The 19,127-nt window shown below is 59.6% G+C and overlaps 7 protein-coding genes across 7 annotated transcripts; 3 read left to right on the top strand and 4 right to left on the bottom strand.

Annotated features, from left to right (window-relative positions):
* Positions 1-545: 545 nt before the first annotated feature.
* On the top strand, positions 546-1,067 carry B0I36DRAFT_346268 (uncharacterized protein; the record flags this gene model as incomplete). The annotated part of the gene is made up of 1 exon (XM_046156438.1): positions 546-1,067. One exon carries the CDS (start codon positions 546-548, stop codon positions 1,065-1,067), a length of 522 nt encoding a protein of 173 aa, XP_046017391.1.
* A 41-nt stretch (positions 1,068-1,108) lies between these two features.
* On the top strand, positions 1,109-2,029 carry B0I36DRAFT_77664 (uncharacterized protein). The gene has a single exon (XM_046163355.1). It carries the CDS (start codon positions 1,322-1,324, stop codon positions 1,886-1,888), a length of 567 nt encoding a protein of 188 aa, XP_046017390.1. The 5' UTR covers positions 1,109-1,321; the 3' UTR covers positions 1,889-2,029.
* Positions 2,030-2,171: 142 nt separating this feature from the next.
* B0I36DRAFT_346267 (uncharacterized protein) lies at positions 2,172-4,366 on the bottom strand (the record flags this gene model as incomplete). The annotated part of the gene is made up of 2 exons (XM_046156437.1): positions 2,172-4,125; positions 4,200-4,366. The coding sequence occupies 2 exons, from the start codon at positions 4,364-4,366 to the stop codon at positions 2,172-2,174; spliced, it is 2,121 nt and encodes a 706-aa protein (XP_046017389.1).
* Positions 4,367-5,166: 800 nt separating this feature from the next.
* B0I36DRAFT_315915 (uncharacterized protein) lies at positions 5,167-6,416 on the top strand. Its single transcript, XM_046152932.1, has 2 exons — positions 5,167-5,434; positions 5,573-6,416. The coding sequence occupies exons 1-2, from the start codon at positions 5,347-5,349 to the stop codon at positions 6,211-6,213; spliced, it is 729 nt and encodes a 242-aa protein (XP_046017388.1). The 5' UTR covers positions 5,167-5,346; the 3' UTR covers positions 6,214-6,416.
* A 397-nt stretch (positions 6,417-6,813) lies between these two features.
* B0I36DRAFT_359853 (uncharacterized protein) lies at positions 6,814-8,790 on the bottom strand (the record flags this gene model as incomplete). The annotated part of the gene is made up of 2 exons (XM_046158204.1): positions 6,814-7,452; positions 7,534-8,790. 2 exons carry the CDS (start codon positions 8,788-8,790, stop codon positions 6,814-6,816), a joined length of 1,896 nt encoding a protein of 631 aa, XP_046017387.1.
* A 562-nt stretch (positions 8,791-9,352) lies between these two features.
* Positions 9,353-11,900, bottom strand: B0I36DRAFT_284392 (L-ascorbate oxidase). The gene is made up of 3 exons (XM_046151564.1): positions 11,383-11,900; positions 9,870-11,307; positions 9,353-9,771 (listed from the first exon to the last, which is right to left on the bottom strand). Exons 1-3 carry the CDS (start codon positions 11,668-11,670, stop codon positions 9,599-9,601), a joined length of 1,899 nt encoding a protein of 632 aa, XP_046017386.1. The 5' UTR covers positions 11,671-11,900; the 3' UTR covers positions 9,353-9,598.
* A 3,600-nt stretch (positions 11,901-15,500) lies between these two features.
* Positions 15,501-17,077, bottom strand: B0I36DRAFT_359851 (uncharacterized protein; the record flags this gene model as incomplete). Its single annotated transcript, XM_046158203.1, has 3 exons — positions 15,501-15,527; positions 15,612-16,775; positions 16,886-17,077. 3 exons carry the CDS (start codon positions 17,075-17,077, stop codon positions 15,501-15,503), a joined length of 1,383 nt encoding a protein of 460 aa, XP_046017385.1.
* Positions 17,078-19,127: the final 2,050 nt, after the last annotated feature.

The following is a 19,127-nucleotide window of genomic DNA, read 5'->3' as shown; positions in this document are numbered from 1 at the left end:
GTTATTTGTGGTGACAACATGGCGCGCCATCTGCACGATATGCAGGGGTCGCTGGCGGCTATCTCAAGCAGCCGCCGACGAGGGGCGGCACAAAGGCGCCTACAACCAACTGCATGCACAACCAGCCAATGGCCTAACTTCCTCACGTCCGGGGTCTCCATATCTTCTCATCACGATATGGTCTTTTCTATGCTGGCGAGGTTCGGTTGCCGGCCTGCACACTTCTTAGGGGGCCCTTTCCGAATCAGGACCTTGCGCCTTGGAGCAGCTTGGGCGCTTAGGTCAACATATCCACTTGTAGTCAGCCCTTGTGAGGGTTGCAGGACAGGAAGTTCGCTGCTACTTGGGCACCTGTGACTCTCTGAGACCTGTCAGTTCAACTTGTTGTGCAATTCTCGCTTTTGCCTGCGTCTGAAGGAGGACCTGAGCACGTGTCGACTACCCTCCTTCTTCTGCCTCGCGACAAGTAGGCAAGCTCTCGCCTCTCCACTTGCACAGGTCGCATCGTTCCGAGCCTCACCACTTCTGCACGTCACAGACTCGCCATGGCAGGCGCGAGGCGACAAGGACGGCTCACCAGATCACACCATACTACTCTCTTGGCCATCTCCTTTCTGCTGCTCTTCGCATGCACAGTACAAGCCACCTGCTACTATCCCAACGGGGACATTGCGTACAACGATGCGCCCTGCAAGACCAACGGCGAGCACTCGCTGTGCTGCGGCGTGGGTTACGCCTGCATGAAGAGCGGCGTCTGCCAGCTCTCGCAGGACACGCCCTCGCAGCTGGGCTCCACGGGCTTTGTGCGCGGCAGCTGCACCGACAAGAGCTGGAACGAGCCCGCGTGTCCCATGTTCTGTCTCGACCCGGAAATCAACAACGTCGGCGGCTACAACGAGCTGGGCAAGTGCTACGACCGGCCCGAGGACATGTACTACTGTATCGACTCGGTGCACAACAAGCTTGTCTGCGGCAACACTACCGCGGGGGCCTTGTACTTTGTCGGTATGTCCTCGTCGTGTTCACCTGTGCTTTTGTTGGCAGCGTTGTCGTGGGAACGCTCTTAATCAAAGCGGTTTGTGGTGCTGATCAGCGGATCTCTATAACAGGCCCACCAGCGACTGTAGCCGAGATCAGATCGCTCTCAACAACATATAGCATAACGCCCAAGCCCAGCACCAGCAAGGCCGGCACAACAACCTTCTCCTCGGCAACGACGACAAGCAGCGGCGCCACAACACCAGCCGCGGGGACCGCAGTCGAAGCAACAACATCATCCACGCCGCCGGCAACGCCTGCTCCGTCTCCCAACACCCCTGCGATGATCGACAACACCAACGGGAACAACAACACCGCAATAATCGCCGGCGTGACGGCCGGCGTGATCGGGGGCCTGATAGTAGGCGGCACGATCGTGTGGTTCATCCTCCGCCGCCGGAAGCAGCACCAGCAACAACAATCATCCGCCGCGCAGACAGGCCAGCAGCTGCCCCCCACTGCGGCAAACTTCCCCATAACCATCAACAACATCAACAACAACGACGGGGGGAGCAGCAAGCGGCGCAGCATGAGCGACCTGCTGTTTCCCCACCATGGCGGCGGCAGGAGCGATGATGGGAGCAAGCACCAGCAGCAGCAGTGGTGGTGGTGGTGGTACCACCAACAACAGCATTGCAATCCGCAGCACCAACAGCAGTATCAACAAGGGCTCGGTCAAAATCCACACAACGCCGCGGCATGGCATCACGGCCACCCTAGCCAGGCCCCGTCTTCCCACTCCGGGCAGGGGAGTTTCTCTTCTTCCGGCTCAACCGCAGTGTTCCACGAGGTCAATGGCGGGTTGCGGTCGCCGCAGGAGCTGCCTGCTGACCAGAAGTCTTGGCTGTAAGAGGTCTTGGTGGCGACACGGACAGAGGAACAGCGTATTGATTCATTTGTTTTTCTGTGAATTAGAAGAATGTAATTCCACGGAGACTCAGACAGGCATCATGGCGCTGGCTCGTCTTCGTACAATCTCGAGTTGCTTCTTCTTGTGATTTCCAGCACAGCACTGCATCTAGAGCGCGCTCAAGCATTTGTTTATATCAATTGGAAGTGTATTATATACTTAAGAACACCCTCATCGACGGTCCTTCACACTTGTGAGCTCGATTCTCCCCCCGAGGACAAACTTAGGGCCGACCAGGTAGCGGACGCGGCCCCACAATCTGCCGCCGTCCGGCACCGATGCCCTGCGCGCCCTTGTTCTGGTTGTCACCGCCGGTGTATCCGGCCCACTGCCCGACGTCCCAGCGACCACCGACTCCGCCCCCGATGCCGTCAACACCATCGCTGGTGCGGACTGCTTTGGCAGTCTCGGCCTGCGCCTCCTCCCATTCGCGCTGGCGTTGGCGCTCCATCTCCATCTCACGCTCGAGGAGCGACTTGCCAGCCCAGCCACCAGCCTTTGTCTTGGTCTGCGACTGTGCGCGCCGGCGGTCTTCCGCGTCCTGCTCGGCAGTGAATCCTAGCTCTCGAGAGTATGTCTGCTGAGGTGCCTGCTGCACGGGAGCTGGGTTGGAGGCGAGGAAGCGGTCTGTACGCGAGGCGTGTGCAGGAGCGGCAGCGTCGTATGGAGAAGCCGCCGGGTTCGATGGCTCAGGAAGCGGGCGTGATGTCGATTGCGAAAGAGGGCTTGGCTGGTATCCGGCGGGACCTTGGTTTTGGGGCCGGCCAGGTACAGGAAGTGGTCTAGACTCGCCTGTCCGCTGCGGCTTGACTGGTGGGGTCGGCAGCTTCTCGCCGGTACGGTGAGTCTTTATGGGAGGTGTCGGCAGTGCCTCGCCGGTTCTGTGGGTCTTGATGGGTGCGGGTATCGCAGGCTTCGGCGCTGTGGTGGGTTGAGGCAGTGGCCGGGACGGCTGGGAGCTGGGTACGAGCTGTTGCGGTTGTTGGTCCTCTTGGTAATTGTCCCATTGCGTCTGCAGGTATTCGCGTTCGCCTGTCCGCCATGAGTCCTGCCGGCTTGGCGTCCTTTCCTGTAGCCTTGGCCGACTTTGCGACCGAGCACGGCTCTTGGACCGATCACGCCGACCCGACCGTCTCTGGCGGTCCTCTTCATACTCGGCTTCGCGTTGCCTCGCGCGCTCGAGTTCCTCCTCGAGCTGCTTGATTCGGTCCTTGTACCCATCCGCTGACGAGTCGAGTGATGCTTTGGTCGCGCGCCGCTCCTCTGCCAAGCGAGCTTCGGCATCCTCCTCGTCCTTGCGACGCTTCTCCTCCGTGAGCCTCCACTGCCGTTCCTCTTCTTCCCACTTGCGCTTCTCCTCATCCGCCTTGCGTTTTTCGGCCTCGCGGGCTCGTCTTGACTCCTCCTCCCAGCGCCTCTCTTCCTCTTCCCGTGCGCGTTTCTCCTCAGCCTCGATCTCAGCCCTGCGTATCCGCTCTTGCTCCTCCATCTGCCGTCTCTGCTCCGCGGCCTCGGCTTCTTGCTCTTTGCGTCTGCGTTCCTTGTCGGCCAGGCTAGGTACCGTGGGACTAGAACTAGTGATCTGCCGGCGGCCGGTGCCATATACGATCCCAAGGTTGCCTTGACTAGCGCCTCCCATGTAGCCGTATTGGGCAATGTTCCACGCTGGACTCGTTACTCCTTCCTGGTTCCTTTTGCTCCAGCTCGACACACCAGGCGAGCCTACCCTGTCACCGGTCGGGCTCTTAGTTGGGCTCCATCTCCCTGATCCCGAATCACCAGTCCGGGCGGGCGACAGGCCAACCGCCGAGCGAGTCGATCCATACGCGGACGAGTTGTTGCTAACATTGGAGAACCCGCGGTTCCTTGTCGGTGTGGTGTTGCCGGTGCTGTGGGGGCTGACAACGCCTTGAGGTTTCGCAGCGCCAATAGGAGCAGGAAAGGCTGAAGGGTTGACAGCGTTAGCAGCTCGTGAGAATGCACCCAGACACTGGAGGACCTGCGCCGGGTCTTTCTGCTCGTATAGGTCGACAGTAAGGAAAACGTCGTGGTCGTGCATATTGAGGGGTGGCGATTTGCAAGCGCGCAGAAACTGCGAGATGTTCTCCATCTGTACAAAAGGCATCGCCGACCTCTTGAACTTGACGCCGGGAGGGCCAATGGCTAGGTTGACGAGCCTAAAATGGAGATGTCATGTGTCAGTACTTCAGATCGGAGAATCTTCCAATGTCGTGGGGAACATCAAGCTTACGTGCAGAGCGCAACGCCATCTTTGAGGCCCTCAAGGAGGTCATTTGCTGGAAGGCGCTCTCCAAGAACGCTCTCGATCCAGGTCTTGGTCTCCTTGGCGGCGCCGGGGGTATATTTATCGAGGCGCATTTTGCGCAAGTCTTTGTCTAAGGAGCTGACGGACGCCATGGCGGGCGATGTGCGTGGCGGTCTCTCTCAGCCAGCACAGGGGGACAAAACGGTCAAGAAGCGGCGATGTCTGCCGCTACAAACGCTTCGTTCCAGTCGAGGGTGTTGTAAAAGGGCGACTCGCTTGGTATCGTTCAACGAGCTTGCTGACAGCAGAGGACGCGCGGCAGGGACAAGGTGATGCGCTGATGCTGCCTGAAGCTAGAGAAAGCGGGCGGATTGGGCCAGGGTTTGCGGGGTCTGCCTCTTTTACAGGCAAGCTGCCTTGGGATCGCACGGATCGGGAGTCGAACTGCAATCGGTGCGGGCGGGTGGACAAGTGCGCTGCGCTGCTGCATGAGATGCGCGCATGAACCGGGCGAAATTGTTGTTGACGACGACGGTGGTGCTAATGCGCGGAAGACACCAGACGACAAAACATGGTTGTCACAAACGAACGACCCCACCAAATGGCGCGGCGGGCGGACCGCCGGGGCTTTATGGAGGAGCAGAGTGACGTCGCACCTGCCCTGCGCTGCACAGGCACGAGGCAGGCAGGACCCTGCCACTCGTTTGTGCAATTGTTCGTGCCTAAGGTCGTAAAGATGGGGCTGGAGCAGGTGCCTGAGGTGGCTGGGCAGGGTCCCACCAGCATTCAGATGCTGCGAACGGCGTGGCGCAGCGTCGCAATTGGCACTCTGAGATTCAGATGTCGTGGTGTTATGCCTTACCTAAGCGACAGCCTCGGGAACCCGGGACCCCTGCTCAAGTGGAAGTGTAAGCTGCCCGTTTCGCACGCTAAGGAATTGTAAGTCTTGCATCACGACTCCGTAACATTGACAAACCTCAACCTTGTGCTCCGACAATCGCGAATTCACACAACTCGGCAGACACCACGACTCTGCACACCACGCACGTCCGGATACACCGACAATCTGAAGCAGGCATACCGGGACAAAGCTACGGGCACTTGCGCACACACACACACACATACAGGACAAATGGCAGTCAAGCCTCCCGGCCGCATCTTGCAGGCCTGGTACCAGTGGAAGTCTCTCCGCCTTCCCTGGCGCAAGAAGTTCCTCGTCGGTACGTGTCTCCTCCCTGCTCCAGTCCTCAACCTTACCTCCCCTACGCTTAGCCAGCCCCCCTCCCCCCTCTATCTCTTCCACTACAGCAAACGCAGCACCCGCTAACTCAACACTTCTGTCCCCGTCCCCTCTCTAGGCCTCGACCTCCGCGGTAACACATACTGGGAATTCCGGCTCCGGCACGGCGACCCGCCTCCGAGGATAACCTCGTCCCAGACGGCCGACGACTACACGGCCCAGCGGTTCCGGCGCATCGTGCACCCCCCGTCACGAAGCGTGCACCTCTCGGACGTCCAGATCCCGCCCGCCTGGCACCAGTGGCTGCGGTACAGCCGGCACGAGATTCCGACCCTCGACGAGCAGCGGGCCGACGTGGCCCGGCAGGACCGGATCAGGGTCCTCGCGGCGCAGGCGGACCAGCGGTGGGAGCAGAAGGAGCGGCTGCTGGATATGCCGCCGCCGCCGCCACCACCACCTGGTAACACTGCAGGTGCAGGTGCAGCACGGGCGGCGCCCGCGGTAGCGACGGTAGCGAGTGCGGGCAAGATCACCGCCGCCGAGGCGGATTCCTCAGCCGCGGGGAAAGCGCCGGCTCCTGCGGCAGAAACAAGCTCTGCCCCAGCAGCAAAGGACTCGGCGCCCCCGCCGGAGGATAGCAGCAGCAACAAGAAGAAGCAAGAAGAGGCCCCGAATCCGTGGAAGCAGGCCTCCAGAGGCGGGCCGAGCGAGGAGTGGCAGCCCCAGGCGTGGTCTCCGGCGCCGAGTCGGCGGCGGTAGCGAGGGGCGTGATAACGGCGGTCGTGGTTCTAGTCTGTGAGATGACGTCGGAGGGCATGTACGAAAAGAAGAAGCTGCAGCGCGAGGTGGGGGCCATTGTAAACATTAAGTGTACTATACGAGATGTACTTCTATGATAATGACGAGAGACAGGTTGAGCTCTACAGGCAGTTCAAGGTTGAGAATAGAATGTGAAGGCATAATGCAAACCCTTCGCTCCATTGATTGATCCCCATTCTATTTGACCGCGCTGCAAATGGGCAGCTGCATACCTCAGCCCCCTTGTCCTGAAGCCAGCCGTGGCAGGAGGTTCCCGCAATGCCTAATGTTACACACAGACGCCTCGCTATGAAACCCATGAAAAGAAAAAGCCCAAGCACAGCACCGAATATGAGGAGGTTTGATAATCACAATCCCCCTCGGTCCTGATCATTCAGAGAAAGCTGTCATCCCGCGCCGTCATGAACGTCGCCTCACCGAAATCTGCCCGACAGGGCTGCATTAGCCCGGATCCTCAGCGCAGTCCAGACCTTCACGATGGACCACCGCCTCCTCCCCTGGCAAGGAGAACCAAGCCAGCCAAGGCACTCGACTGACTGACTAACCTTCGTCGTCACCGCCAGACTCCATCTCGACATCACTACCAGGGTTTTCTTCCTCATAGTCGTCGTCATCTCCATCCACAGCAGCAATCTCAGCAAGCATCAAAAGCCGCTGTCCGGAGAGCTCAAGCACGGCTCTGGCCTCGGCATCCGGGTCCTCTGAAGGCGCACCAGATGGTCTGCCGCGGGTCTTTTTCCGCTTCGCCTTGTTCTCCCTCGCGTCGACGCCGCTCTGCACCGCGTCCCGGAGCCCAGGGCTGAACCGCTCGGTCCCGTCCACAATGACGATCCGCATGAGCGCCTCGAGGAGCAGCGACACCTTGGCATTGTCCTCGGCGGTGATCGTGTTGGCCGCGTTGGGCAGGAAGCACCGCTCCAGGATCGCGGGGGACGTGCCGCCCGCATCATCCCTCGCGCGGTCGACTTTCCGGGGCGCGAGGGCGGACGACGGCATGAGCAGGGACAGTATGCCCTGGAGGAGCGAGATGTGCGAGTCCTCGCGGAGCTTGCCGGCCGTGTTGTCAATCATCTCGCTGAAGATGGGGAGCGGCAGGGACCGCACGCCCCTCTCGAAGTTCTCGTAAAGGTCCGGGAGTTCGAACGGCGCAGAGGGGAGATAGCAGGCGAGGAAGGATAGCTGTGTTTTCCGCGAGACAAAAAATGGTCAGCTCTGGAGCTAGTCTCCACATGAATATATGCGGGCGCACGAGATACTTACCATTGAGAACAGCCGATGCCTGAACGGCACAGACTCGACAAAGCTCGCCTCGAGGGCCTGCAGATCCGTCTTGCCGGCGCCGAGGTCCGAGTTGGTCCTGCGCTTCTGTGGTGTCGGCGGCTCGGAGCCTTGCGACGAGAACACGGAGTCATCATCCAGCCAGCCCCCGTAGTCGCCCTTGTCCAGGTTCACCGCCGCGCGTTTCCGCTTGTTGAGCGCCTTGAGCGACATGCCCTTGTGCTCCTTAAGCCAGACCTCCTGGAACAGCGAGCTCGCGCTCTTGTCCCCGTCCGCGAACAGGGCCTTCATGATCCACTTCAGGCCTCCGCCGCCCGCACGCCCGCCCCGCTGCGCGATGAACCGCGCCAGCATGGACCGGCGGAGCATGGGGAAATCCTCGCCTCCGCGATCCGCCTCCTCATCATCATCGGCGGCAGCCAGATCCAGACGGTACCGCTCATCGAGGTCCGCCTCGATCGCCTCGAACATGAACTCGAGCCAGGGGCGGTAGTGCAGCCAGCGGTTCGGGTACAGTACGCTGCAGTTGAACGCCCAGCCGACCACGCTGAAAAAGTCCTGCGCGCGTCTCCAGATGCTGCTGGCCGTGTACTTGCCGCCTACCACGGCGCTTCCGCCGCTCTCGGTGGCGCCGAAAAAGTCATCCCCCAGGCTGCCGTCGTCTTCGTCCGATTCGGATGATCCCGCGGGAGATCGACCTCGCGAGGAAAAGGACGATGAGGTACTGCCGAATCGGAAGGCCTCGTCGAAGCGGGCGTTGACGGGGCCGATGCTGGCCAGCACGCTGTAGAGGTACTCGAGGGACTCAGCGGCGGCGTGAGTCCAGGTCGGCTCTTTCGGGCGGGATGTAAAGTCTGGGTGGATAGCGATGCCGGCGAGGAAAGCAAGCTGGTTGACTGGCGGGCAGTAGCTGCCTACTGCTTCGTCGCGGGTTTCGAGGTTGGTGAGTAGGCTGAGGGAGATGAGTGGCAGAGCCTCCTCCAGGTAGATCTGGCAATGCTGTCGTAGCTCAGAAGGCAGCGACTTGGCCTTGCGGTAGCCCGAGTCGGTGGTGGAAGCGCCATCGGGCGTGCTGAGCTCGGTGAGGGTGGCATCCTGAGGGTTCCGGGGCGAGGCGGCCGCTGTGACGAAGGATGCAGGCGATGAGCTAGCCGACGGTACCGGCAGGGCTGTCTTCTCGGGATGGTCGGCCGTGTTGTCGGGCGGTTGGCCCGCCGCTCGTCGCGTTTGCCGTGGCATGACGGCCTCGTCGAAGCGCCGACGTTAGACCTGGCGGGGTGCAGAGAGTGCGTAGGTGGATATCCAGACTTTTGAGATTGAGACGCGCCAGCGTTCTGAGCTTGACGCGACTCCATCTAAACCCCTGCCAAACAGCTCCCCCACTCCTCCCCGCGCAACGGGTCCACCCGAGACTCCACCAACGACTTTCCTCCAACTTCGTCCCGCCCACTTCTGTCAACACTGATGCGAAGCAAACAGTAGACTTAGGCAGTGGTCCCTTTGGGCTGGCATGGTGGTACTAGGTCTTGCAAATCTTATGGCCAGTGATTGTGCCCAGCTCATATACCATTGGCGAGTAAAACTAGACTAAAGCTTCAAGGCATGGCTTGCTCGACACCCGCTTACACACTCCCTCCTACACCAAGTCATGGTTTTGTCCTTACAACTTCGTGATATCTAATGTTGAGCGCCACAAAGCGATGGGCTGAGACACTCATTAGCTGACATACATCGTCAGATTGAGGGAAGGCAATAGCTATGCCTACATTACATCGCATTTTAGTTTACGCTTACACTAGATGCATGGATCTCCCTTCTTCTATTGCTGGATATGCCGCTAGCTGCTCAGATTACATTCAAACGTAACCAAACAGAGCCTCAAGAAATGAGCCCTGGAATCATTCTCTAACAATAACATACAGATCGCTACATATATGCTTCGCCACTCTCATGCATGATCTACAAACGCCTCCCCAATTATCCCCTGCCCTCATTACTTAAACCCCGGCTGACTGTTGCAAGCCTGCGGACGATCGGTTTCGTGTTTTCAAGGGTGAGGCGGCTCGGCCGGCCCCAGCCCAAACCACGGCACAACAAGCGGGTCGTACGTAGCATTACCGTACGCGCTACCGCCGTAGGTGAGGTACCCCGTGACATACGGCTCCGGGATCTCGCGGATGATCTGGGCGGCATTGCCGAAGACCCAGACGGTTTGCATGCCTAATTTCGCACACGCCTCGTTTAGTAACACGATCATCACCGAATAGCGGGGAGAGGCACGAGCAAAGAGAGAGAGAGAGAGAGAGAGAGAGACTCACCCATGGCCATGTGCGCTAGTATATGACAATGCATCATCCACGCGCCTACATTATCCTCCGTGATCCGGATCCGCCATGCGCGCCAGCCCGATGTGTAAAAAGGCGTTGGCGACCTGGGCATGTAGCGATACAGCATGGTCGTGTCCCGCCTCGCCGGCTTGTACCCGGACTCGAAATGCTTGTCGTTCTCCGCGGCGTCGTAGGTCCCGTTCCCGCTGCCTAGATCCCAGAAGTGCTCCCCGTGCGCGTGCATCGGGTGGTTGTCGTACCCGCTTGTGGGGCCCGAGTTGCTGAGCCACACAATGTCGAGCACCTCGCCGACCTCCGCGGGCCACGCGCGCGTCTTGGGATCCCACCCGTTGTTGGCGAGCGCCGCGGCGTAATCGGGCGTCTCACCCTGGTACGCCTGGATGAGGTATGGGACGGTGCGGAGCGCCTCGGCCTCCTCGTCCGAGTACGTCAGGTTGTTCTGGTACCACTCGAGCCCGCCCCGCACGCTGCCGTTGTAGAACCCATCGACAACGAGCTGATTCACGGTGATGTACACGGTGCGTGTCACCTCGGATCGCGAGGGGAAGTTGTTTGCGGCGTTGTCGTACTGCTCTAGCGTGTACTCGAGGTACCGCGTGTAGTCGGCTGGGTTGGTCGGCAAGGTGACAGGCTGTTTGTACGCGGGAAGGTTCTGCGGTAGCGCCGACTCCTTGGGCTGCCCGCCGCACCCCTGCGTTTTGTAGTGCAAGATCCCCCAGCCGAAAGGGTTCGAGGGCCGGTCGCGTGCTTCGTACTGGATCCAGTAGTTGCCACCGAGCCCGTCGGCGTCGAGCTGTTGCTCGGTCTTGGCCTTGAACAGCACACTGTAGCGCTGTCCGCTGCCGAACTGGATGTACGACACGTTGGCAGGCTTGGTGTAGTGCCCGTCTGCCTCGATGATGGTCAGCTCGCTGTGGCCCTGTATGCCGACCATCAGGAACGACAACGCGGCCTCGTTGACGAAACGCATCCGGTAGGTCTTGCCGGGCTCCACGGTAATGATGTACGGTTTGCAGCTGTCATCCTTGGCGGTCGCGAGGGAGGCGTTGCCTGTGCGGTCGTTGAGCACCACGGCCGTGGGCTCGCCAGCCCAGACGAAGGGGTTTGCCGCCAGGCCTGCTTCGACGGTGCTGTCCTCGTGCGGATAGTAGTCGGCAAAGACGAGCGGGATATCCCCGTCATACTGGTACGGTCGCTCAGGAGGAGCTTCTTCATCGTCGACAATCAGTAAGCCACGGGCGGTGACAGCCTGGAATCCGACGTGCGAGTGGTAGAAGTAGGTGCCGGCATCGCCAGACTCTGGGTGCAGCTCGTAATCAAAGTACTGGTCTGGCGCAATAGGCCACTGCGAGACGGTGGGCACACCGTCAGAGAACGGGGCCACTCGCTGGCTGAGGCCGTGCCAGTGCTGGAGCCCCGTGTCAGTGTTGCTGTCTTGGAATGCAGGGCAGAGAGTGATGGTGCCATATGATGTTCAACTCACCACTGTCAAGTTGTTGTCCGGGATGCGGTTCCACACGCGGACCCAGGTGGTCTTGCCCTCCTGCAGGCGCAGCATGGGGCCAGGCGAGGTCTGGTTGAAGGTGACCGAGTATCGCGACTCGCAGTTGATGGTGATGTTCTGAGCGGTAGCGACAAGGACGTATTCGGGCCGCCAGTCGCCTCCGTGGTACTCAGGGGCGCCAAGATGGTGCTTTGCTTGTACAGATGTCGAAGTAGAGAGCAGGCCAGCGACGAGCAGTGCTGGCCGCAGCCATGTTGTTGACCACATGCTTGGTTATTTTTGGGGGTTGTGAGTCGAGGTATGCCTGCTGTTCCCACCTGGAAGAAGCTTTCCACCACTCTCGAGACGGACACGAAGAAACGAAGGGAATTGAACAACGAAGGCGAGGAATGCAGGCAATATTAAAAGAGGAGCGGGATGCAGGACCGCGCACCTATGGCGCCCTTACGGGCCCGTGGGAATGTGAGGTGGCCATCCATCTTACGCACATGTGCATGTACATGGCTGGTCTCACCCTTTGGGCGATCCCCCCACTCGCTCACCCACAGGCTCTAGAGGAACACACTTCAGCTAGCTCGGAGCCTTGGCTGACATGACATGGATGGGAGGCCCGGAAAGGGCAGTGGGGAGCAGACAAAGGCCGTTGAGATCGGGGCCGGGGCGTGTGGCGGGACGCCGGGGGGGACAATGGGGGCTGGTGTTGTACCGGACCAGGGGTGGGCCACACGGGTGTGACGGGCGCTTTGGTGGGGCCGGGCGGGCAAAGGCAGGTACAGTACAGTACTGCGGGTGCTAGTCCAGTCCGTCCGGGCGGTTGCCGTGGTGTCGGTGTTTCGAGTAGCACATACAGCTTGACGCCACGTGCGGGCGTCGCATGGCAGGATGATCATCATCTCGAGTGGCCCAGCCAGCTCTCCCTCCCTCCCAAAGGCCCTCATACCGGTGTTGCCCTGGCTGGTGCGCTCGTTTGGACGGACGTAGTGCTCCGCCGGCAGGATGTGAGCACGCGTGGGGGTGTGCGCGGTGCGAACTATTGGCTGGGTGAGTTGGTGAGTTGGTTAGTGCCTTGCGGACCTTAGAATCCTCCGACTTGAGGACGGGTTCGTCAAAGGGAAAAGTCTAACGATGCGTGTTGGGTTGGGGACGGCCGAAGCGGCCGGACATGGCGCCAGGAGGAGCAACACCTGGACTGGAAAAAGCAGAAGCAAACAAGCCGTGCGGCGATCTGCACGGCGCAGTCATGGTGCAGGAGCGACTCAGCCTGCCATTGGCCGCCCTGCAGCCCTGCGGTTGCGGCGGATGCTGCAGGGCAGGGGGAGGCAGGGCTTCCATTGTTGATCCGCCGCCGCGACGTCATTCTCCTCTAATTATGGCAACCACCCAGGCAACCAGCCTCGCCGTCTTCTCGCTCCGTCCTCGCCCATGACAACCACCACTACTCGAGACTAGATCATCTGCTCCTCTGCGCTGGTGTGCCCTCCCGCGCACTTGTGCGTGTGTGGCAAAGTTGCTGCTCACGTGGTTGATCCGCACGTTTCACTCTCCATCTGTCGTGGTCTCGTCCGCCACGTGGGATTGACACTGCGCGCGAGCCCAGCCCAGCCTTCAGCCAGATCTGCGCATCTCTCTTTGTTGCCAGCCCCAACGAAGCCTGGGATTGCCCAGGGCTCCCACGAAACGTGCCGGCTTTGCTCATGACGAGGTTGGCGGCATCAACTCCTGCTTCTTCCCTCCCGCACCGTCACAATCACACGATTTGTGGTCTCATCGCTTCCCCGTCCCCAGCCCAGTCTCATCTCAACAAAAACAAACTTCTTCATCCGGCACCCTTGAAAAGAAAACCACAGCAACCATCACATGTCCCGAAACTCTACCATAGTACCGCCCAAATACTGATGCGCCCAATTTACAAAAGAGCCCTGCGGGGGGAAGGCTGGACACATGCAGGATCCTGCCCCCGCCTCTTGACGGCCCACCAGGTCTAGGCGGCTCAACGCTCGCCAGCAGCCCCTCCGCCCGCCGCCACAGCGACCACTTGCACCACCCTCCGCGCACAATCGCCCTGCATCCATCACTTGCGTAACTAGCGCTTACTCATCCGCCCACTGCGGCTGCGCCTTGCCAGCAAAGGCCCCCAATCCCAGCATTACTCACCCGCGGAGCAACTGCTTGCTTGCACGTCTTAGGATTGCCAAGAACGCGCGTCTTACCTGCTGCCGGGCCCGAAGAGGCATGTTTGTACCTCACGTGTACTTGAGTAGTGAGAAATAGATCGCGTCATGGATCTCAGATCTCGTTTCCGCCAATGTCTGCCCTTGGGCCGGGAGGTGGTGGCTACTGCATATGAGCACCCCCCCCCCCCCGCTCCTGATGCATGGCTGGCTGGGCCTGTTCCGGTAGTCCATGCATGTAGCCATGCCTCCTTTCCCAGGGGAGGGGTTGGTATCGGATTTGCTGCACGTCTAGTGGTCCGCTGCTATGAGTATGGGATGGCACGCAGGCTTTGGCTCGAGGTAGTGTCAGCAGCTTGGCCAAGGCAGACGGGCTTCTTCAGACAGCTGCTCCCGTAGGTTTTATGTGAGCACGAAGCAAAACCCAGCGCGTTATGGCGTCAACACAACGCACGGGGCTGGTCTGCCGAGGAGAATGGCAAAACCGGCTAAACACCCTTCAGCTGCAACTGCACAAGAACATGCCTAGCGTGCCTAGAAACCTACTCTACGTCTTGGTATGCTTACCTCTCTTCTCGGGGCCTGCTCGGCTCCGAGGAGAGCGAGCTCCGATACTGAGCGAGTAGTCCCGCGTTATCCCGGTACTTTATGGAGATCCCCAAGGGGAGTTGCGGAAACGCCGCTTCCTTGAAACACAATTGGTTGTATCCTGAAGATCACGAGTACTTCAACTGCAGTGTGGGTTTTTGGAGAGGCTCGACGAGACTTCTCGGCAGAAATCAACGTCACTACTTGAAATCCCCGAAGATCCTCCACCAAATACGTACCAGAGCCCTTCCGGCTTCCAGAAGATATACGATAGGAGGTCGGCATACATAAATAGAGACACTTATGCGATCATTAGGAGGTTGGCACCACGCGCGGAGCGATAGGTTAACATTGGGCTTTGAAAGCCACGCGAGTGGAGATGAGACTCGCCACATTATTCGTAGATCACAGAGATGCTTCGACTTGCAATTGCCGGGCGACTCGGATGCCAATCACTTGATTCTGTTCTGGGACGACAGCCATGCATATCATGGACACCTTGTTTGAGAGTCATCGCCACATGTCGGTATTAATTTCTAAAGGGTCTGACACTATTCAGACAATTCTTCGGGCCTATAAGCAAGAGGTCACCACCTCCAGTCTGGTGCGAGTACATCGTACGCGCCATACGACGCGGCATTGACCAAAGTATCCACCCTCCCTCCGCGCCTCCCCAACTCCCGTTCACCAGCTATGCGCGACTCGGCAGCACAGCATGTCTTACTCCTGCAGTACGACATCACCACTTCCCAATTCCCGGTCTTTTCTCCCTGCGCAACTGCCAACTCAGGCCGCCGAGATATCCGATCAAGTTGACGCTCAGTGGCCTCTCGGCTCCTGCTACCTTCTGGTGTTCCCCCACATTGGGTTGTGTGTGGTACATGGTGTTCAAGTCGTGATTCCATCGTGATCGAGCTCGTACAACTCATCAAGCATATTCCTCCTTTCGTGTGAGCGCAACGCAGACGATAAGGAAGCCAGACTCTGGGACTGTGAGGACTTTATTGCCGTGAACACCAAAAGCGGATGTTCGAGTTCCTCGCCATACGGGGGTGACTGGAGGTCGGCGTCCCCGTGGCTGTGTCGACTATATTGAGCGTTCAGTGGATCAGCGCCTTTGCAGCCACACCCGCGGATTGACACATTCCAGAGCGATGTAACGCCCCCTTCAGCTCTGACCCTGACAAAATCGAGAGCGTCGTTTGTCGAGCGCGACACAAGTTTGTGCATGTTTCGTGCCTTTCGACTGGACTCGCGAGAGTCCGGCGCAGACCATCCAGCCACGAGCTGCGCCGATGGGTAGAAATCGAATCAAGCTCGTTGTCCACGGCTAGCTCTTCAGGCGATCAGAGGTGGGTATCTGTACTATTAAACCAACCCTTTTTGTTAGCCTCACCACTGGTCTTCGAATGCTTTTCTCCATGCGCGCAGCCCCAGTCTCTCACTCACCCCTGTGGCGAATATGTCCTGTTCACCGGGCATATTGACATTGCCGTTTTGTGCGATGTCGTCGTCGTACACGATAAGCCCTTCGACGGGCTTATCGCCGCCGCCGCTCACGCTCATCATGGCCGTGCTGACCGCGTAGAGCTCCCACCACGTCCTGCGCCACGACTCCTCGAGCTGTGGGTCCCCCAGGCCGTGGACCGCCGCGTACGAGCCAGAGTACATGCCAATCTCGAGCGCGAGGCGCTCCGCGTCGGCGCACACCGCGCGCGCCGCGTCCCGCTGCAGGTCGCCGTCGAGGCAGATGGCCACTATGACCATCGCCTGGACGAGGTACCCGTCCCTGGCGGACGCGGGCGAGTAGAGCTGCTGCATGGCCACCTCGCCCAGGTTCCCCAGGCCCCCAAGGCTGCCGGGCCACGGCTCGAGATACCGCGACCCGGCCCAGCGGATGGCCGTCATCAGCGGGCACAGCTCCGTGTTGCCGAGCTTGTATGCGCGGGAGAGCAGCCGCTGCCTGGGCGGGCCGACGGGGTAAGCAGGGTAGAAGCTGGCGTAGAATGCGTCGATGCACTGGTCGTAATATGATGGCCCGAGGGGTTGCGCAGTCGGCAGCTGGACTTGGGAGAACTGGGTGCCGACGAGGCCCGGGCTCACCGTGTTGTAGGACAGCTGGGACATTGCTGGTGAGGTTGTCGCCGGCGGCGGCGGCGGCGTGTGGTACGCGCCGAGCATCATGTTTGCCCACTGTGGCGAGGCCGAGTTGGACATGTCGCCGCCATTCATGCCGCCGTGGATGCCAAAGACCGGCCCGATCTCCTGCTCCGGCACGCCACAGCCCACCTCTATCGTTGGCAGGGGTATCTCGCCGGCTAGCATGGTAGAGGCGCCGACCGCAGACCTGGCCGGAGTCATGGTCATGCCACGGTGCGTCCTGCTGCCATCAGAACTCGACGCTGAACACGTCGATGCCGATGACGAAGCTATTGACCTCTGCCGTATTCTCTTGGCCGACGCGCCGCCGCCGCCCGCGATGACTGGATCGGTTGTGTATTTCCTTCGAGGACCCTTGTATCCTCGGCGAGAGGCTACATAGACGCACTCCAAGTCGTTGCCAGTGCAGCGACGGCAAGGCTTTTGTCCATCGCATTTGAGGTGCTTGGCCCGCTGCATGGGGCTCAGTTAGCCATCACGGGATCTGGGAAGAATTCGGAGACACGGGGATGATTTCGCCCCGGAAAGCTGGAGAGGCAATCGGACAGCCGAGGCCGACTTACACATGCGAGACAGGCAGCAGGTGCTGTAGTTGAGCTAGACGCGGGACGGGCAGCGCCGCCGGTACTCGAGTCTGGCGAGGAAGCTGGATGTATGTGCGTGGTCATCCTGTCGTCGAAATCCCGCGTTGTGCCGGCTGGTTGGGAGGGCGATGGCATGACATGGACCTCTGGCTTGATGTCATCCGATGCCATGATGGCTTCTTTCCAATATCGGTCGTCCAGAGAAGGGTGAGCTTCCTTCACGCAGAGGTCTGGTTCAGAGGAGAGGTAGTCCGGACCGCTGTGGCAAGTCACGGTTCTGGGCGAGAATTCCGGATGGTTGTCTGTGATTTGGCGAAGGCTGGTACACGTCTAAAAAGGCCAGCAGCTACAGATGAGGTGACGATGTTGTAGTCTTATGGCTTTGCCGGCTGTTAGACAAGTCCTTGTTATGGAGCGGCCCCAGGTGTGGATGTCGGGAACAGCTAGATGTGCACAGGACACAGTAAAGCTAGGTGGGAACCAGGGAGGAAGCCTGAGGATCCAGGAATACGTCTGCTTGGACCCTGGCCAAGAAAAGACAGGGTGAAGAGGATGCCCGCGGCCGTCCGTTGGCGTAGGGCGAAGCTGGAGGAGGAAGAGCCCAGTAGATCGCAACGTTTCAGAGCAAGTACGTGCAGCCTGGAAGAATCAGGCAGCTTCGGTGAGGAGACAGTGCCGCATTCCTTGGCCCCTTGTGGATACACACCGTCCTCTATGGGACCTGCCAGGAAGAAGCAGGGGCACGCTAGTTCAGTCGCGAAAGATGTGAAGGAGGACGAGGAGCGGGGGAGGTCAAGTGCAAGTGGCCCCCAAAAATGTCAACAGGAACCTGCAAGGCAGGACCAGGTCGGGTTGGACAGGCCGATCGATCCCATGTCGAGCTAGTCGGCACCTTGAATGGGCCGGGCACGCCTGGGCAGGGGGAAGATGAAGACATGGCAGCAAGGTTCATGCATGGGCGACGGGAGCGAGAGGCTTTGGCGGAGATGTCCACAACATAGGCGGGTCGACCTATGGCCCACTGCTTCAGGGCACCAGCAGGACCACGGAAGCAGACGAAATGCTCGATGACGAGTCCCCATATTTGCAAGCGGACTTGGACCTGCTGTTTGTAGCAAGACGGGGATGGTATTTATTGCAGCAATGCCGGGTGGCCACGCTAGGAAGGCCGACTGCTGACAAAAGACGCCAGTAATTTTACGTGTTTCCTAGGTTTGACCCCGTGCTCCAGAAGGGTATCCTTGGCGGCGTGGGTAATGGTGTTGTGGCACAGGAGGCAGCGGAGAGTTTTGGGGGTACTTTAGTAACATGATGGACCCACTGCCTGCAGGGCTGCATCTCGATAGCAAGTTTGGAACGTGCCCACGTTGCTGGCGGCAAAGTGCCTGGGCGCTTCTGGGGCCTAGAGCCAGGCTTGGGCCATCTCTAGTAGTTCTCTCGACCCCGGCGTTGTGCCCCTGAGTTGGGCCCCTGGTTGCAAAGTCGACTTCGATGCCCATAGTAGCACGCCACTATATGTAGTATGGTAGTAGGAGACTGGGCTGGGCAACATACCCATGCATGAGGTCAGGGTCAAGGCCGTCGTGTCGGAACCGAATAACCCTGGCAGCCCGTTGAGATCAAATGTGTATGTACTGTGGGCCCCCTGACTTGGCCACTCCCACGACCAAGGGTAGCATGATTAGTTCACGCCGCGAAGGAAGCTACGTCAGCATCATCTGTGCCCCAGAGTCGACAAAAGACACAGCCAGCATGTCTTGCGTGGCTAAGGGCACATAGCCCACCCCCTTTTGGGTGCCAATTGTGCAGATCCTCGACAAGCCTCCGACTGCTTAGCCAACGCCTACACAAGGAGCCATGGGAGAAGGGTCCTGCCACTGCCATGAGATCAACCAACGACGCTCAAGCACGGGCTGGCACTACATTGTACCAAGAAAGGGCTCGCGGTTCTGATTAAGGGAGCCCAGGCTTCACGCTTGATCTCGAATCGTGCAGAGCAGGCCAATGCGTTCCGTGCAGCCATGATGCGTGACCTAGCTGATCAAGCGTGTAGCTTGTTTTGTGCTAGCTTGCGAGAGTAAGACTGATAACTGGTGCGTACCGTGCTTTGCTCGCGTCGACCTTTTCCCCTTTAGCCCCAATCTTGCTGGGTTCTAGATCTTGAGAGCGCCGAGCTGCTGTTAGTGTCGATGGCCCCCAATGGCTCGCCGATGCGGAATGT

Source organism: Microdochium trichocladiopsis (assembly GCF_020744255.1).
Source record: "Microdochium trichocladiopsis strain MPI-CAGE-CH-0230 chromosome Unknown B0I36scaffold_2, whole genome shotgun sequence".
NCBI classification, from domain to species: domain Eukaryota; kingdom Fungi; phylum Ascomycota; class Sordariomycetes; order Xylariales; family Microdochiaceae; genus Microdochium; species Microdochium trichocladiopsis.
Note: the sequence above shows the minus strand (reverse complement) of the source record. Positions and strands in the feature narration are given on the sequence as shown.